The 14,482-nt window shown below is 43.3% G+C and overlaps 2 protein-coding genes and 1 pseudogene across 5 annotated transcripts in view; 1 reads left to right on the top strand and 2 right to left on the bottom strand.

Moving 5' to 3' along the window:
- Positions 1-84: 84 nt before the first annotated feature.
- On the bottom strand, positions 85-13,322 carry GSTO1 (glutathione S-transferase omega 1). Of its 3 annotated transcripts, none has more exons than XM_047825515.1 (6): positions 13,277-13,322; positions 12,249-12,357; positions 8,448-8,670; positions 5,357-5,455; positions 1,989-2,095; positions 85-1,230 (listed from the first exon to the last, which is right to left on the bottom strand). In XM_047825515.1, exons 2-6 carry the CDS (start codon positions 12,305-12,307, stop codon positions 1,077-1,079), a joined length of 642 nt encoding a protein of 213 aa, XP_047681471.1. In that variant the 5' UTR covers positions 12,308-12,357; positions 13,277-13,322; the 3' UTR covers positions 85-1,076. The 3 variants fall into 3 exon arrangements, with proteins under 3 accessions (XP_047681471.1, XP_047681473.1, XP_047681470.1); XM_047825517.1 differs by lacking the exon at positions 13,277-13,322 and adding an exon at positions 13,131-13,153; XM_047825514.1 differs by lacking the exon at positions 13,277-13,322 and adding an exon at positions 12,578-12,750.
- Positions 6,260-6,351, bottom strand: LOC125148528 (uncharacterized; annotated as a pseudogene).
- The window catches only part of CFAP43 (cilia and flagella associated protein 43), a 139,718-nt gene continuing 137,986 nt past the window's right edge, over positions 12,751-14,482 (top strand). Inside the window, exon 1 of one of the 2 annotated variants that reach the window (XM_047825493.1) lies at positions 12,751-13,161. In XM_047825493.1, coding sequence (XP_047681449.1) covers positions 13,089-13,161 — 73 coding nt within the window. In that variant the 5' untranslated portion in view covers positions 12,751-13,088. The remainder of the gene's footprint in view (positions 13,162-14,482) is intronic. The other variant, XM_047825498.1, reaches the window with a different exon arrangement.

The raw sequence follows: 14,482 nt of genomic DNA, 5'->3' as shown, positions 1-14,482 counted from the left end.
ACATTTGTTCATTTTTGAGAGGCAGAGAGACACAGAGCATGAGCAGGGGAGGGGCGGAGAGAGAGGGAGACACAGAATCTGAAGCAGGCTCCATGCTCTAAGCTGTCAGCACAGAGCCCGAAGGGGGGCTTGCACTCAAGAGCAGAGAGATCATGACCTGAGCCCAAGTTGGACCCTTAACCAACAGAGGCACCCAGGTGCCCCTGACCTACCTTCTTCTAATGGAAGTAATGTGATGATAAAAATTAAATAGAAGCTCGGTGGGCTATGGAAGATAGCATTAATATTTCTGAATTACTTATCCAGACTTACACCGGAATTGATAGATGTGGTCTCCACATTATTTAAAAAAAAAAATTTTTTTTTTAATGTTTATCTTTGGAAGGGGATAGGGCAGAGAGAGAAGGAGACACAGAATCCAAAGCAGGCTCCAGGCTCTGAGCTGTCAGCACAGAGCCCAACGCAGGGCTTGAACTCCTGAGATAGTGACTTGAGCTGAAGTCAGAAGCTTAACTGACTGAGCCACCCAGGCGCCCCTTCACAGTATTTAGTTACATTTATGGGATACCTGCCATGTGCCCAGCATGGGAGTTGGTACGAAGAATTTGAAGGGCATTGAGATTGAAGACGGGGAAACCAAATAGGAGGACACTTAGTCACCTAACTTTGAGGTGTTATTAGTCTGGTCTTAAGTGGTGACGATGGGAATAAAAAAGGTAGTGAAATTAAGTTGATGGAAAGAAAAGAATGAGGAATTGAAAACTTGAGAAGGCAGCTGTAGAAACAACAGAGTATCCAAGTGGAAATGTCCTATGGGCAGGAAGAAATCTAGATTGAAGTCCAGTTCTCACCAGAGATGATGATTTAGAGATTTTCAGCAGAAACTATGATAAAACCCTTAGAAGCATGTGAGCTTACATTTATGTAGGAAGGCCTTAAGGGCCTTAAGCCACGATGTCAAATCAGAGAAGGTGATCCAATGAGACATGAGAGCATTTGGTAAAATGAAAGCATGTTTTCCTCATATTCGTGAAGGAAAATATCAGACATCTCTTCATGGCTGACTCCTGCCCCCATCAGAGCCCATAATCACAGGCCTCAGGGCTGTTCTGCAAGTAGAGATCTAAGAAACCTCGAAAGGCCTTCGCCTCAATGAGGAGGGAGGACACTGCAGGATCTTCCCTCATGGCTGCCATCCAGAGCTTAAGTTTTGGAGTGTGATCTACGCACCTGTGGGAAGGGAAAAGAATGAACGTGTGAGCTAGATGAACTAGGAAGGCATTGCAAAGTCTCCTATACCATTATCACTCTACAGTTTCCTTTTGTTTTCCTCTAATCTTTTAAAATATTTCTTTACAATGCACATAATCTGAATATTAGATTTGGAAGATATTTTAGAGGTCTTTGTTTTGTGGAAGAGGAATCCTAGAGTCAAGTGACTTGCTCAGCACAAGAATGCATCCAGGCAGACTGATAACTTTGTTAAAATGAGAAAATGAAAGACAGCCATGGATGTTATATAGTTATTATTCTATAGCCAGACTGACTAAAAGTAACCCTGAATAGCTCTAAGAATTGGGAGTAAGCCAAGGTGGCTGCCTAACTTCAAAACATGGAGTTTGGAAACTAGTGTGGGGATCCTGCTGGAAAATGGGAGGGAGCATTGGTCATACAATCCCACATGATAAAGCTTATAAAAATGTACTTACTTACGGATTTTTAGCCAGAAGGGAAGGAGTAAATTATTTTTAAAACATTTTGTTACATGTTGCAGTACTCTCTGCCCACCCCTGCACCGCACACTTCCAGGAATGGAGAAGGGGGGTGAGTATATGCCCTGGATAGTCCAAGACTCTCCTCCTGTCTGCTTGTGCCCATTCATACCAGTTGTATAAAACAGTTTCATTTTTGTTCAGGAAAAAAGGCCAACATATAATATGCCCGTCATCATTATCCTAAATTATGTACAAAATACTCAAATGTCTTACTCATTTAACTCCAGAACTTCGAGCCGTTCAAACCAGGGCCAGATGAGGTAATCAATCATAGAAAGAGAATTGCCACCAAAGAAGGTTGTCTTCTTATTGGTCAGAACCTGAATGTTAAACAGCATGAGAGTACTGCTTAAGTGTGCATTTCGTAAGATTCATCATCAGATATTAGGAAGACCAGGTAAGTAGAGCAAGTGAGAGGAGTAGCTTTTATGCCGACATATTCAAGTTGGCTTTTTGTTTGAACTTTAGAATCTCCTGGTTTGGGATGAAGCAAACAATCAACAAAATAAACTGGAAAGTAGAGAAAAATAAAACAAGCCACAGACTACAAGATGTTTGTAATACACACACCCAACAGAGGACTGGCATTCAGAATATAGAGAGAAATCCAACACCCCTGGGGAATCAATAAGAAAAAAAGGCAAACAACTCATTAGAAATTTGGGCCAGACTTGAACTTCATAAAAGAGGATATCTCTATGGCCAAAAACCATTTGAAAAGATATTCAACTGCATTAGTCATCAGGGAAATGCAAATTAGGGCCAGAATGTAGTACTACCACACATCCAACAGAATGGCTAAAATGAACAAGACAAAGTTAGCAAGCGTGCGGAACCACTGCTGGCAGGAGCACAAACTGGCACAACCATGTTTTCACAGTATGTACTAAAGCTGCCTGAATGTCCACACACTCCAACCCCGTGATTCTCCTCTTTGGAAATGTGAACATCCATTCACCAAAAGAGAGATATGAGAATGTTAATGGCAACACTATTTGTAATAGCCCCAAGATAGAACTGTTCACTGTCCATCAGTAGTAAAACGGATAAACAAACTGCTATAGTCATAGGTTGAAACACTATACAAAGAACAGGAATGAACTATACACAATATAGATGAATCTCACAAACCTAATGTACGAAAGAAGCCAGACTCCGAAGAGTACATATCCTAGGATTCCATATGTATAAAGAGCAAAAACAGCCAAAACTAATACTGGGTGCTAATTCCATGACTATGTTTACTTTGTAAAAATTCATCAAGCTGTACTCATGCTTTGGGTACTTCTCTGCATGTAATACTTCAATTAAATTTTTAAGTTTTTTTTTTTTTTTTTTACATTTATTTATTTTTGAGAAACAGTGAGACAAAGCATGAGCGGGGGAGGGGCAGAGAGAGAAGGAGACACAGAATCGGAAGCAGGCTCCAGGCTCTGAGCAAGCGGTCAGCACAGAGCCTGATGCGGGGCTCAAAGCCACAAACTGTGAAATCATGACCTGAGCTGAAGTCAGATGCTCAACTGACTGAGCCACCCAGGCGCCCCTGGATTAACTATTAAACTGATGTCAAAATTATTTGAAAGCCAAAACAAGTCGTATGTTCCTGAAATTCAAGAACGTGCCTTGGTATTAATGGTTTTGCCAAAGTAAAGAAACTGAGAATATTATCTGCCTAATAAACAAACCAACTTAGCATTTATAAAACTTCTGCAATTTTCCTCAGGGCCCATATAACAGTCTGCATTATAGATTGATGGCATATATCAACCATCTACTACCAAACTAAATATCTGAAGAGTATAGACAACGTCTTACTTTCTACCTCCCATACTTTCTAGCAGAGTACCTGGTAGTTATTAGGCACTCAGAATTGTACAATGAATCGATATTAACTGGGTCTGTCCTTAAACTATAGTGTCTGGTTATTATATTCTGCATAAATAAAATTTAGTATGACAGTTTAAGTCAGAAGGAAATAACCCTCTCAGCAACCTAAAGCATGGAAATGATACTACTCACTTTGAAGCATGAGTTCTTAATCTGGAGTCTGAATTTAGATGAGAAAAAAGTACATACCTTCTCCCAACTCCACTAACCCCACAGTTAGCAGGTATTTCCATTATGAAATAAACCACAGTAGAGTTAATCTTACATATTTTAATTTAAGCATTTATAAACATGGGCTTTACCAGGTTGCCAAACACAAAAAGTCTTAATCTTCAAAGAAACAACATCCCACATGCATTCTCTGACCATAATGTAATTAAATTAGAAAACAGCAAAAGATGTAGTTTAGGAAACTTACAAGTACATGATCAATAATTCGTAGGCAATGAGAAAATCATGAAAACAGCAAAAAAAAAAAAAAAAATTTAGAACTGAACAATGAAAGTCCTTCACAGTAAAACATACTGGATGCAGCTACGATGTTTAGAAGTAGTGTGTTAGTCATTAGTGCATTAAACAATCAAGAAAGACTGAAAATAAATGCATTGAGCTACTGAACTCCTGGGCTAGTTAGTAAAAGCAGAAACAGCCAAACCCTATCAAATGATTTCTGAGATTAGAAATACAGGGAAAGTAACCCAACTCATTTTATCAGGTTAGAATATCCTTGATATAAAAAATAAGGACACTATGAAAACAAAATAATAGCCCAATCTCATTAATATACAACACCTTTAAGTATTCACTAGTTCTATAGTATATAGAAAAATCCATTGAAAACAATGCTAGGATGGTTTAACACCAGAAAAATCTGTCAATAACACCATATTTATCAGATTAAGGTAAAAAATTCTATGAACATATCAATAGATGTAATAGATATAGACAAAACATTCAGTAAAATCTAACACTCATGCATGACTTCTTGTTTTTTACAGACTAGAAACATTTTTCTTAAAAAAAAGTTGTGAAGAAAGTCTACAGCAAACTTCAAACTGACAAAATATAGGATACATTCCCATACAAGACAGGAACTATGTCTAGTAAAAACCCAAGGCTGAGCAAGAAAATGGAATGTTTCAAGGCCAAGAGAAAGACTTGATCTAAAGGCCCAAATGGCAGCTTTGCCCCAAGGGAGGTAAAAACTCAGCCGGGCTTCTCCAAGTGTCTTTACGATTCATGGCAAACTCTGTAGTGGGAAATGTTTATTATGTATTATTAAGTGGAAAAAACACAGAATAATATCTATGCCCTGATTAGTTATGTTAACCTTTCTTTCCTTTCTTTCTTCCTTTCTTTCTTTTTGTTGTTTTTTTGTTTTAATATATGGATGAGGACTAGAAACAGGCATGGAAAAATGAAAACAGGTGACAAATTGTGGAAATATCAGTGCATTTCTCCCCCTTGTTAACATCAGTGCAACAAATTGTTTTAAAAGCAAGCCATGACAAAATATTTTTAGGTGTGTTGATTTCTATCTTAAATGCACCTGCTTATAGCAATCTGTTGTAACCTAAAATTCCTTAATTGATGTTATTACTAACTGTCACAAAGTGATTTGGGAAACGGGAATAGAAAGAAAGAAGAGGGCAGGAACAGTGTATCATTTACTCTGATAAAAGCTAGGAGATTACCTCCTCTAACTTGCTGAATTCTTTACGCAATTCTTCTTTTAGGCCAGAGCCGTCTTCATTATTTTGTCTTCTAATGAAGCTTGTTACCAAAGGGGGAACCTAGACAGAGTAATTTCTTACTGTCAGTGTGAGGCTAACTGTACCAGCCCCCTCACTGAACCCTCAGAGTCCCAGTTCAGGGTGTTTGAGAAACTTGAAAGGTGCACCCATTCCTGTGTTCACAGAGGTCAGGTATCAATCTCAGAAACAATTTTGCGGTGAGAGGTGCTGTTTGGTCAGGATTTTATAAGTTGCAAATAGTAGAACCCACTTTGGCGAGTTTGAGCCAAAAATACCTTTTAAAAAGTATTGAGTAGCCCATTGAATTATTGAGAGGCTGAAAAAAAAAAAAAAAAAAAAGGCTGAGAACTAAGCTGGAACATTCGAAAATCATGCTCCGAGCTGACCTCATGGGAAGCACCCACTGCTGCCAGTGAGCTGAGCACTAGGTGCTGCGGTTTGTACCTTTGCCAGAAGTGGGACTCCGAGGTAACTAAAGCCCAGAATTTAATCTTGCAACCACCACTGCTCCCGAAAGCCTGGGGCTCTGCGCCACCCTCCCACCCCCTCCCCTGCCACTCCCACCAGCAGAATCAGTGCCCTGCCCCAAGTCTGTCTCCCCACATTGCTCGTTTCTCATTTTTTTTACCTTTAAAAAAAAAATTTTTTTTTAATGTTTATTTTTGAGAGAGAGCCAGAGATAGAGATAGAGGCAGAGACGGAGACACAGAATCCAAAGCAGGCTCCAGGCCCTGAGCTCTCAGCACAGAGCCTGTTGGGGGGCTTGAACTCCTGAACTGTGAGATCATGACCTGAGCCCAAGTTGGAGGCTTACCTGACTGCGCCCCCCACCATGCCTTTTTTAAAAATATGGAACGCTTCGCAAATTTGCATGTCATCCTGGTGCAGGGGATGGATGGTTCCAATTTTCATACACGCGCTGCTGAAGCAAGCGCCACATGGCTCATTTCTGAGCCCAGCTCCACCATGTGTGTTTCTGACAGGAAGAGCCTAGGTCCCAGGCATTGGCCCCAGCTGCAAAGGGAGCTGGGGAAGAGAATTTTTCTGCTTTCCACCTCGGGGAGGACATGAGAAGGGTGTTCGAAGGGGCTGACTACCTGAAGACTCACAGGCGTAGTGCCAGATGCTGTAGGGCTCCTGCTGGAGGCATTTGTGTGTTTTCTCACTGCAAGAGCTTGAAGTCCACTCGTCTCAGTTTATCAACAGGTGCTTGTAAAAATCCAGGAGAATGTCCTGATATCCTGTCCGTATCAGTACAGCTTGCCCTCTTTGGAACTGAAAGTTTGCTGGCAGCACTTCTGTACGCAGTTCCATCTGGGCATGCCTGCTTTATCTATCCCTGCCTTGCCTTAAATGTCTGCTCCATATGGTTTCCTATATATCAAGATATCAAGTCCCTTTGCAATGCTCTTAATTTCTGCTTCCTTAAAAAATGTATTTTTTACATGCCTTTGGTTTGTTAAGCCTCCAATTATATAAACACACACACACACACACACACACACACACATATACACACACACATTTATACACACACACACATCTCTAAAGCTTCAACACCTTTACTGTTAATCTCTGTGTCTCAGTTTCAAGTTCTCAGGAAAGAAGATGATTGGCTACAGGTACAGATGGGGGCATTTCTGGTTTGCTGAGAGCTGTGGCCAGGAGGGAGGGGGCATATGGTACCTAAGGCCACCTTTTCCCTGAATGTGAGCTGGGAAGTAATGGTGAACATCTCCAGCTTTTAGCTTATTTTCTTTCGAGACAATACAATGAATCTTTTTTTTTTTTAAAGTAATCTCTACACCCAACATAGCGCTTGAACTCACAACCCTGAGGTCGAGTCTCATGCTCTACCAACTGAGCCAGTCAGATGCCTCTACAATGAATCTCTTGTTACTTTTTTTTTTTAATTCTCCAACATCTTTCTTCTAATTGCCATGTTCCCTGTCTATCACTTATGACAGCAGGAATCTGCTATTTCCCTCTCCTTCTGCTAAGCCAGACAACTCCCTCTTCCTTCCCCATTGGCTTCCCTTTGCAATGTCTCCTTACATAATACATTCTCTCTGTAAGTTCCACCTTCGAGGTATTTCTTTAACCATTTAAAGAAGACAAGATATGCCGACATATATTCTGATAAATAACAGGGGTATAGAGATAACTTGACATAGCTATACCTGTTGTCTACTATTGGGCATTTCTTTGTTAATATCAATTGTTTGAACTATCTACAACCTTGATGCTGACTAAAATAGTTCTTCTACAAGAATGTCATTTACTCAGCTAAGAGCTACTACCAACACACAGTAGATGCCCGCTGCTAGACACTGTGGCTAGAACCACAAGAGCTAACACAGTATTTACCATGTGTCAGACTCTGCTCTAGGTGTTTTATATAAACTGATTTTTATCTGCAAGAAGGGAGCAGTTATTATACTAGTTATTATACTCCTTTTACAAGCGATGAGCTGAGGCACAGAAGTAAATGAGTAACTTTCTCAGAGTCACACAACTAGGAAGAGGCAGAGTGGGTCACAGACCTAGGCAGTGAGCCAACAGTGATGGGAACACGGCTTCACCTTCAAGGAGCTCACAGCCCTGGTGCAACACACAGGCAAAAAGGCAGGCAGTCACTGGCTCAGAGAAGTTAGCACATGTGGGAACACAGCTGGGCACTAAGCCAGTGCGGACAAGCTTCTGGAAGGCAGCAGAACCTGAGCAGATACATGAACGAGAACTTGGAGATAACCAGCCAAAGTGGGAAGGGGGAAGATTTAAGGAGGAGGTGGCAAGTCTGGGAAAGCTAAACATTCAGCGGCTGGAATACAGTGTCCAAAGAGTAAGGAGGGCTAACATTGGAGAGGCAAACAGGAACTGGATGGTGAAAGGACTTGCAGGACATGTCAGAGCAGATAAGAGCACTGCTTTCTTTTCCTTTCCCACATTCCTGAGTCATAAATGACAACACCGATTTAGCTTAAACAACAAAGTTTGTTCAAATAAGAGCTGAGATTTCTTATACACACACCTTAGAAAATAACTCAAAGACCATCTTTTGGCAAGCTTTCTCATAGGGGTCATCTGGCAACAGCTTCTTCCCTGGATATGCTTCATCCAGGTACTCACAAGTAATGGCAGATTCATAGATCAGTTGACCCTGACTATTTTCCAGAACTGGCACCAGACCAAAGGGATTCTTCGTAAAGAACCACTCAGGCTTATTTTTCAGGTTGATGTTGATGATTTCATGCCTGAAAGACACACAGAAGACAATGAAGAGAGTGGAACTTTTTCTTTCTTTTTCTTTTTTTTCTTTTCTTTTTCTTTTTTTTTTTTTTTTTTTTTTTGGTACTTCTGAGTAGATCCTTACCAGCCCTACTGTCCACTTAGCTGATTGGACCCCAAATTTAGGAGTCAAATCAGTCTTGATTCCTTCTCCCTTGTTCCCTCTGTCTCAAGTCAAATAAATGGATGGATCATCAAGACCTGTCGGCTAGACCTCAAAATCATATCCACTTTTCAGCTATACTGCTACCATCTGGTCCAAAACATCATCTGCCAGCTGGACCACTATAGTAGTCTCCCACTGGCCGCTGCTTCCACTGTGCCCTCCCTACAGTCCATTTTCCACACACAAGTAAATTGAATCAGGCCACCCTCCTGCTTGCCACCCCTTGATTGCTCCTCATTGCAATGAGCATAAACTCTAAGCCCCTCTGTGGCATGTGATCTGGCCTGTTCTTACTTGTCACACCTGTTTCCTATAACTTTCCCTCTGGTCATTACAATCTGGGCACACCGGCCTTTTTTATATTCCTTGAATTTGCCAAACATGTTCTCACCTTAGAACATTAACATTTATTGTTCCTCTGTCTTCTCTGCCCGTCTTCTCAGGTCAAACACCATTCCAAGAGGCCCTCCCTGACCACCCTCTCTGAAGCTGCTGAGAGCCTCTATTAACATGACCATCTTGTTTTCCTGATGACATGTATCTGAAATTACTTTGCTCACTTATTTACATGTTTATTATGTCACCTCCCTAGAATGTAAGCTCCTTGAAAGCAGGGATTTTGTGTATCTAGTTCATATTAATAAACAAACATGTAAGTGAGCAAAATTTTAAACAGATTTAAATGCTGTGAAAATAAAAGTGGTTTCAGATAGGGTACTCAGTAAATATTTATTGAATGAATAAGTGGAAAATGCTTCAAGATTGTCAATAAGATAATCCACTTTGGGGTATAAGGTATCATTGCAAATTACAGGAGGTACATAATTGAATTGTATCTATTACCTACTATATGAGAATCAACATGATAAAATTCAATTCCTCTTGCTAAATTGAGTAGAAAGGTCCTCATTTTTTAAAAAAATATTAAGGAATGCAAAAAATCCACCCACAAAACCAAGTTTCAGATTAAATGTCCATGCATTGTTGTTGTTGTTGTTTTTTTAATGTTACGTGAGTAAGCTACGCTAAGCAAACCCAAAAGGAGGAAAACAAATGAAATCCAAGCTATACTCAGACTGTAATTAGATCTAACTTGTTTCTTGCCTGAGAGATTGTAGAGGAAATAAAAGAAAGGAAAGCTTCATATAATTGTTAAATCTGAGTAATCATTCAACAGAACAGGTTAGTTACTCAAAAATAACACACCAACACCTTTTGTTTCCTACTTCCCCATCCACCTCAGAAGTTAGAATAGTATTTAGTTTGAGGATTTAAATATGTAATCCCCCATGGAAACAGAAATGGCTACAATGAACCCTAGCATTTGTGTATCAAGAGGTTTGTGTGCGGACAGATTACTGGAACTCAGATACAAGCCATGGAAAGAAATACAAGGCCAGCTCCCTGCCAAGGAATTATCAACACTTCTGAAATTTTTATACCATGAAACAAAAGTTGTTTTATACCAACAACAACAACAATAACAACAACAACAAAATGGGGGGGGGGGGTTGTGATAAAGAACACACTTAGAACACACTTGGATTTGTCAACCTGACATTATGAGCTAACAAGTCAACACACCTGCCACGAGTTGGAAGATGCACTTTTTAGAGAAAACCATGCTTTGTCAGGTTATACCATATGAAAATGTAGCACCTGTCCAATAAAAGTCTTCTGGGTGTGAAACTGAAAACTGATTCAGAATGTAGAAGACCTCTGTTGTTTCCTGTTACCATTCTTCACCCCCATACACACACTATTTTGGTAAAATCAGTCCAGTTTTCCTTTGGAAAACTGTCCCAGTAAATAAGGTAGGTTGTTTTCAACCTAGTGTTCCAGCGGGGCACATAAACCAGGATTTTATGCCTCCCAATCCAGCTGTGCTTGCTCCTATCCTTTTATTTTTATTTTTAATGTTTATTCATTTTTGACAGAGACAGAGTGTGAGTGGGGAGGGGCAGAGAGAGAGAGGGAGACACAGGATCCAAAACAGGATCCAGGCACAGAGCCTGATGTGGGGCTTGAACTCACTGGCTGCGAATCATGACCAGAGCTGAAGTCGGACACTTGACCGACTGAGCTACCCAGGAGCCCCGATACTTTCCAATTATATAAGCATAAGATCATCTTTTTTCAATCCAATTTGAATAAGATTAGGATAAAATACAAAGTTTGGAATGTTGAGCATTTTGCTATGTGTTCAGAATCAATTTCATCCAAATAAGATGCAAATTTTAGTGAAGTGATGGCTAATTCAAAAATATTTTTGGGGCGCCTGGGTGGCTCAGTTGGTTAGGCATCCCACTTCAGCTCAGGTCATGATCTCACCATTTGTGAGTTCAAGCCCCACATCGGGCTCTGGGCTGACAGCTCAGAGCCTGGAGCCTGCTTCAGATTCTGTGTCTCCCTCTCTCTCTGCCCCTCCCCTGCTCATACACTGTCTGTCTCTCTCAAAAATAAACATTAAAGAAAAAATTAAAAGAAACTATTTTTTTCCTTCAGAAAAAGAATGCATCTTACATTCTTTTAGGTAAAATTATTGTCTGCCTAATTCTCCCCCTAGAAAACTAAAATTAGTTTATAAACCTTAAGCACATGCATGGAAAATTTCTTAAGAATGGGGGCTATGTTTTAAACTTCCACACCACAGGTATCTAATGTCTGCTCAACAAATTCCAAAGATCATTGGAAGGGAGGGGATTCCAATGGATACTTGGTATCAGGAGCCAACTGACTATCGCATACTCCCTATGCATAACCCATTGGTCAAAAAAACCATGCTAATTTCAAAGAGGCTTCGCAAAAGACTAAATTTTTAGGCATAGACACTTTGACTCAACCAACAACCCAACCTATAAGAATATGTCCAGTACAGTTAACTCAGCACTCTGCCAGGACAGTCAAGGCCTGGACTCTGTCCTGGGGTAAATTACCAACTATTAGGGAAGGGACTATATACTCAGAATAACAGCAAACAGTATTAGATATCAGACATGAATGTAGAAGTGGGGTGAAAGCAAAAGGGCAGTGGACCAAGAATCGGGGATCTACCAGACCTAAAAGCGCTGCTGCAGGTCATTACCTGTCAAGTGATCTCCCGAATCACCAGCTTTACCAGAGCCTCAGCTTTTCTAATCCATAAAGTGGTTAGGTTGATCTAAACGGGGAGTCCTAGACTGGTGTAATCTGTGCCATTCCCCCTACCTCTCACCCTGGGAAGTGGGTTCATAATTTGCTCTGTCCCCCCAAAAGTCTGAGAATAGTTTATTTTGCAGGAAAGGAAGCCCTGGGGCCCAATCCGAGGTTCCCACCCGGCCGCCCCGCAGCAGCTGGTTCCCGGGCGGCTGGGGGAACGGCCCCTGCCTGGGTCCTCACCCAATTCCCTTGGCCTTCAGGACCAGGAGCGTCCTCTGGGCGAACGGGCAGAACCTCATGCTGTAGACGCGGATCAGGCCCTGGGGGACCGGCCCCGGGGGCGCGCTTCCTGCGGGGGAGACGCGGCAGTGGTCACGGCCCCGAAAGCGGCCGGGACTCCCATCCTCCCGCCACCCCCGGGCCAGGCCGCGGAGAGGTCCCGCGCGCTGCGGCCCCGGCCCGATCCCCGCGTGTGGGGGACCCCCCGGGTGGCTCCGGAACAGCCACACCGGACACGCGGCAGGGGGTGGCCGAGATTCCCCCCTCCTCCCGCGGCCGGCCGGCCTCACCCTTCGCTAGGCTCCTGGCTGACCCTCCGGACATCGCGGCGCAGGGCAGGCCGAGCTCGCGACCCAGGGTGTGCAGGCGGTTCAGGAAGTACGTCGCCCCTCCCTCGGTCCTTGCTCCCTTCTCTTCTCCTCTCAGAAGTGCCTGCCGGGGGCGGCCGCCAGCTGGGCGGGGGCTGTGCTCTCCGGGCCCCGCGTGGCCCCGGGCGCTTAATGAAAGCTGGCGCGCGGCGTCCAGAATCCCCTTCCCACCCTCCGCAAGCGGGAACGCGCCGCCCCTGCGGCCAAGAGCCTGCAGGGAAATCTCAGCCGGAGACCCACCCAACGCGCCCACCTAGGCCTGGCCTTCCCGGTTTTGCAGAGCTAGCGCTAAAACACCGCAGCTGCTGGTCGTGCCCGAGTGTACTCGCTGGCCAAGAGAGGTACCCACGTCCAGAGCCACAGAAGAAGCTCGACACCCTCAGAGACATCCCCCCATCCAGAAGGATGGTGGTCTCCAGGCCGGCCTCCACGTATGTCCACGCCTAACCCTGACCTGACCTCCCACACCCCGCACCTGGGCGAGGAGGCACACCCGCTGCTCTCAGGTGACATGGGTCTGGGTGCAGATCCCCTTCCGTCCCCAAACTCCCCTGACTTGAGGGCTTGTGGGCCCCAGCCTGGAGCTTGCTCACAGTTCTGGGATGTATTCTGCAAAGATACCTGTCCACTGCCGGTGTCAGGTTGCCCAGCCATCTGTGCAGCCTTTTCCTTTCCTTGCCGGTACTTAATACAACTACTATTGCATAGCTTAATATGGCTACTGGGAGGGCCATTGTTCTTACTGTCACCTGTAGGACACATCCTTTTAATTTTAACCCAAAGGGAACAGCACAAATGTGGATAATACTAACCTCAGAATGCTGGTGCTGCTTTAAAAAACCTATTAAAGGTTTGGATTTTTTTTAAGTTTATTTATTTTGAGAGTGAGAGGGATAAGCTGGGGAGGGGCAGAGAGAGGAAGGGAGAGAGAGAATCCCAAGCAGGCTCAGCACAGAGCCTTTCGTAGGCTCCATCCCTCCAAAGGGGCCATCAGAAAGGTGAGAACATGACCTGAGCTGAAATCAAGAGTCAGATGCTTAAAGACTGAGCCACCCAGGCGCCGCAAAGGTTTGGATTTTGAAGCGGAGTAGGGGCACAGGCTCAGAGTCCCGCAAGTGAGCTGAGTAAATTTAGACTTGTAGATCTATGACAAATGTCTGTCTAGAGCCACTGCTGAAAGTCCCTTAAAGAGGCAGAAAAGCAGAGGCTCCAGGGCACATGGTACAACTCTAGAAAGGGGTCAGTGTTTTGTTTGTCTGCCTAGATTTGCAAGCCGGTAATTCCTGTGCCATTTATTTGCTCCAGGCCTTGGTGTCTGCTTTTATTTTGATTAGCTCTATTATGGGAGAGGCAGAGAGTGAGGTGATAAGCACACCAATCTTGCAGCCTTTCCTGCCTGAGTTTGATGCCCACTCCACCCCTTTATTAGTTTTCAAGAGTTAGGTTACCAAAGTACCACGGACTACGTGGCTTAAACCACAGAAGTTTAGGCCCGCCTGGGTGGCTCAGTCAGCTAAGCCGCCGACTTCAGCTCGGGTCATGATCTCACAGTGCGTGAATTCTGTGCTGACAGCGCAGAGCCTGGAGCCCGCTTCCCGTTCTGTGTCTCCCTCTCTCTCTCTGCCCCTCCCCTGCTCTCTCTTTCTCTCTCAAAAATAAATAAACATTAAAAAAAATTTTTTAAGGAAGTTTATTTTCACAGTTCTGGAGGCCAGAAGTCTGAGATCAAAATGTCAGCTGACTTGGTTCCTTCTGAAGACTATAAGGGAGAATCTATTTCATGCCTCTCCTCTAGCTTCCGGATGGTTTTGCTGGCAATTTTTGGTA

The sequence above is a fragment of the Prionailurus viverrinus genome, chromosome D2 (genome assembly GCF_022837055.1).
Source record: "Prionailurus viverrinus isolate Anna chromosome D2, UM_Priviv_1.0, whole genome shotgun sequence".
NCBI classification, from domain to species: domain Eukaryota; kingdom Metazoa; phylum Chordata; class Mammalia; order Carnivora; family Felidae; genus Prionailurus; species Prionailurus viverrinus.
Note: the sequence above shows the minus strand (reverse complement) of the source record. Positions and strands in the feature narration are given on the sequence as shown.

Bases quoted from the DNA above. Each gene is read 5' to 3' on its own strand.
- GSTO1 (XM_047825514.1), bottom strand. From the start codon at position 12,611: ATGTCCGGAGGGTCAGCCAGGAGCCTAGCGAAGG. The intron at 8,671-12,248 runs GTGAGGACCCAG...TGTGTCTTTCAG, and splicing joins CTGAAGGCCAAGGGAATTGG to GCATGAAATCATCAACATCA. The intron at 1,231-1,988 runs GTAAGACATTTG...CCCTTCCCACAG, and splicing joins GAAGTTCTGGAGTTAAATGA to GTGCGTAGATCACACTCCAA.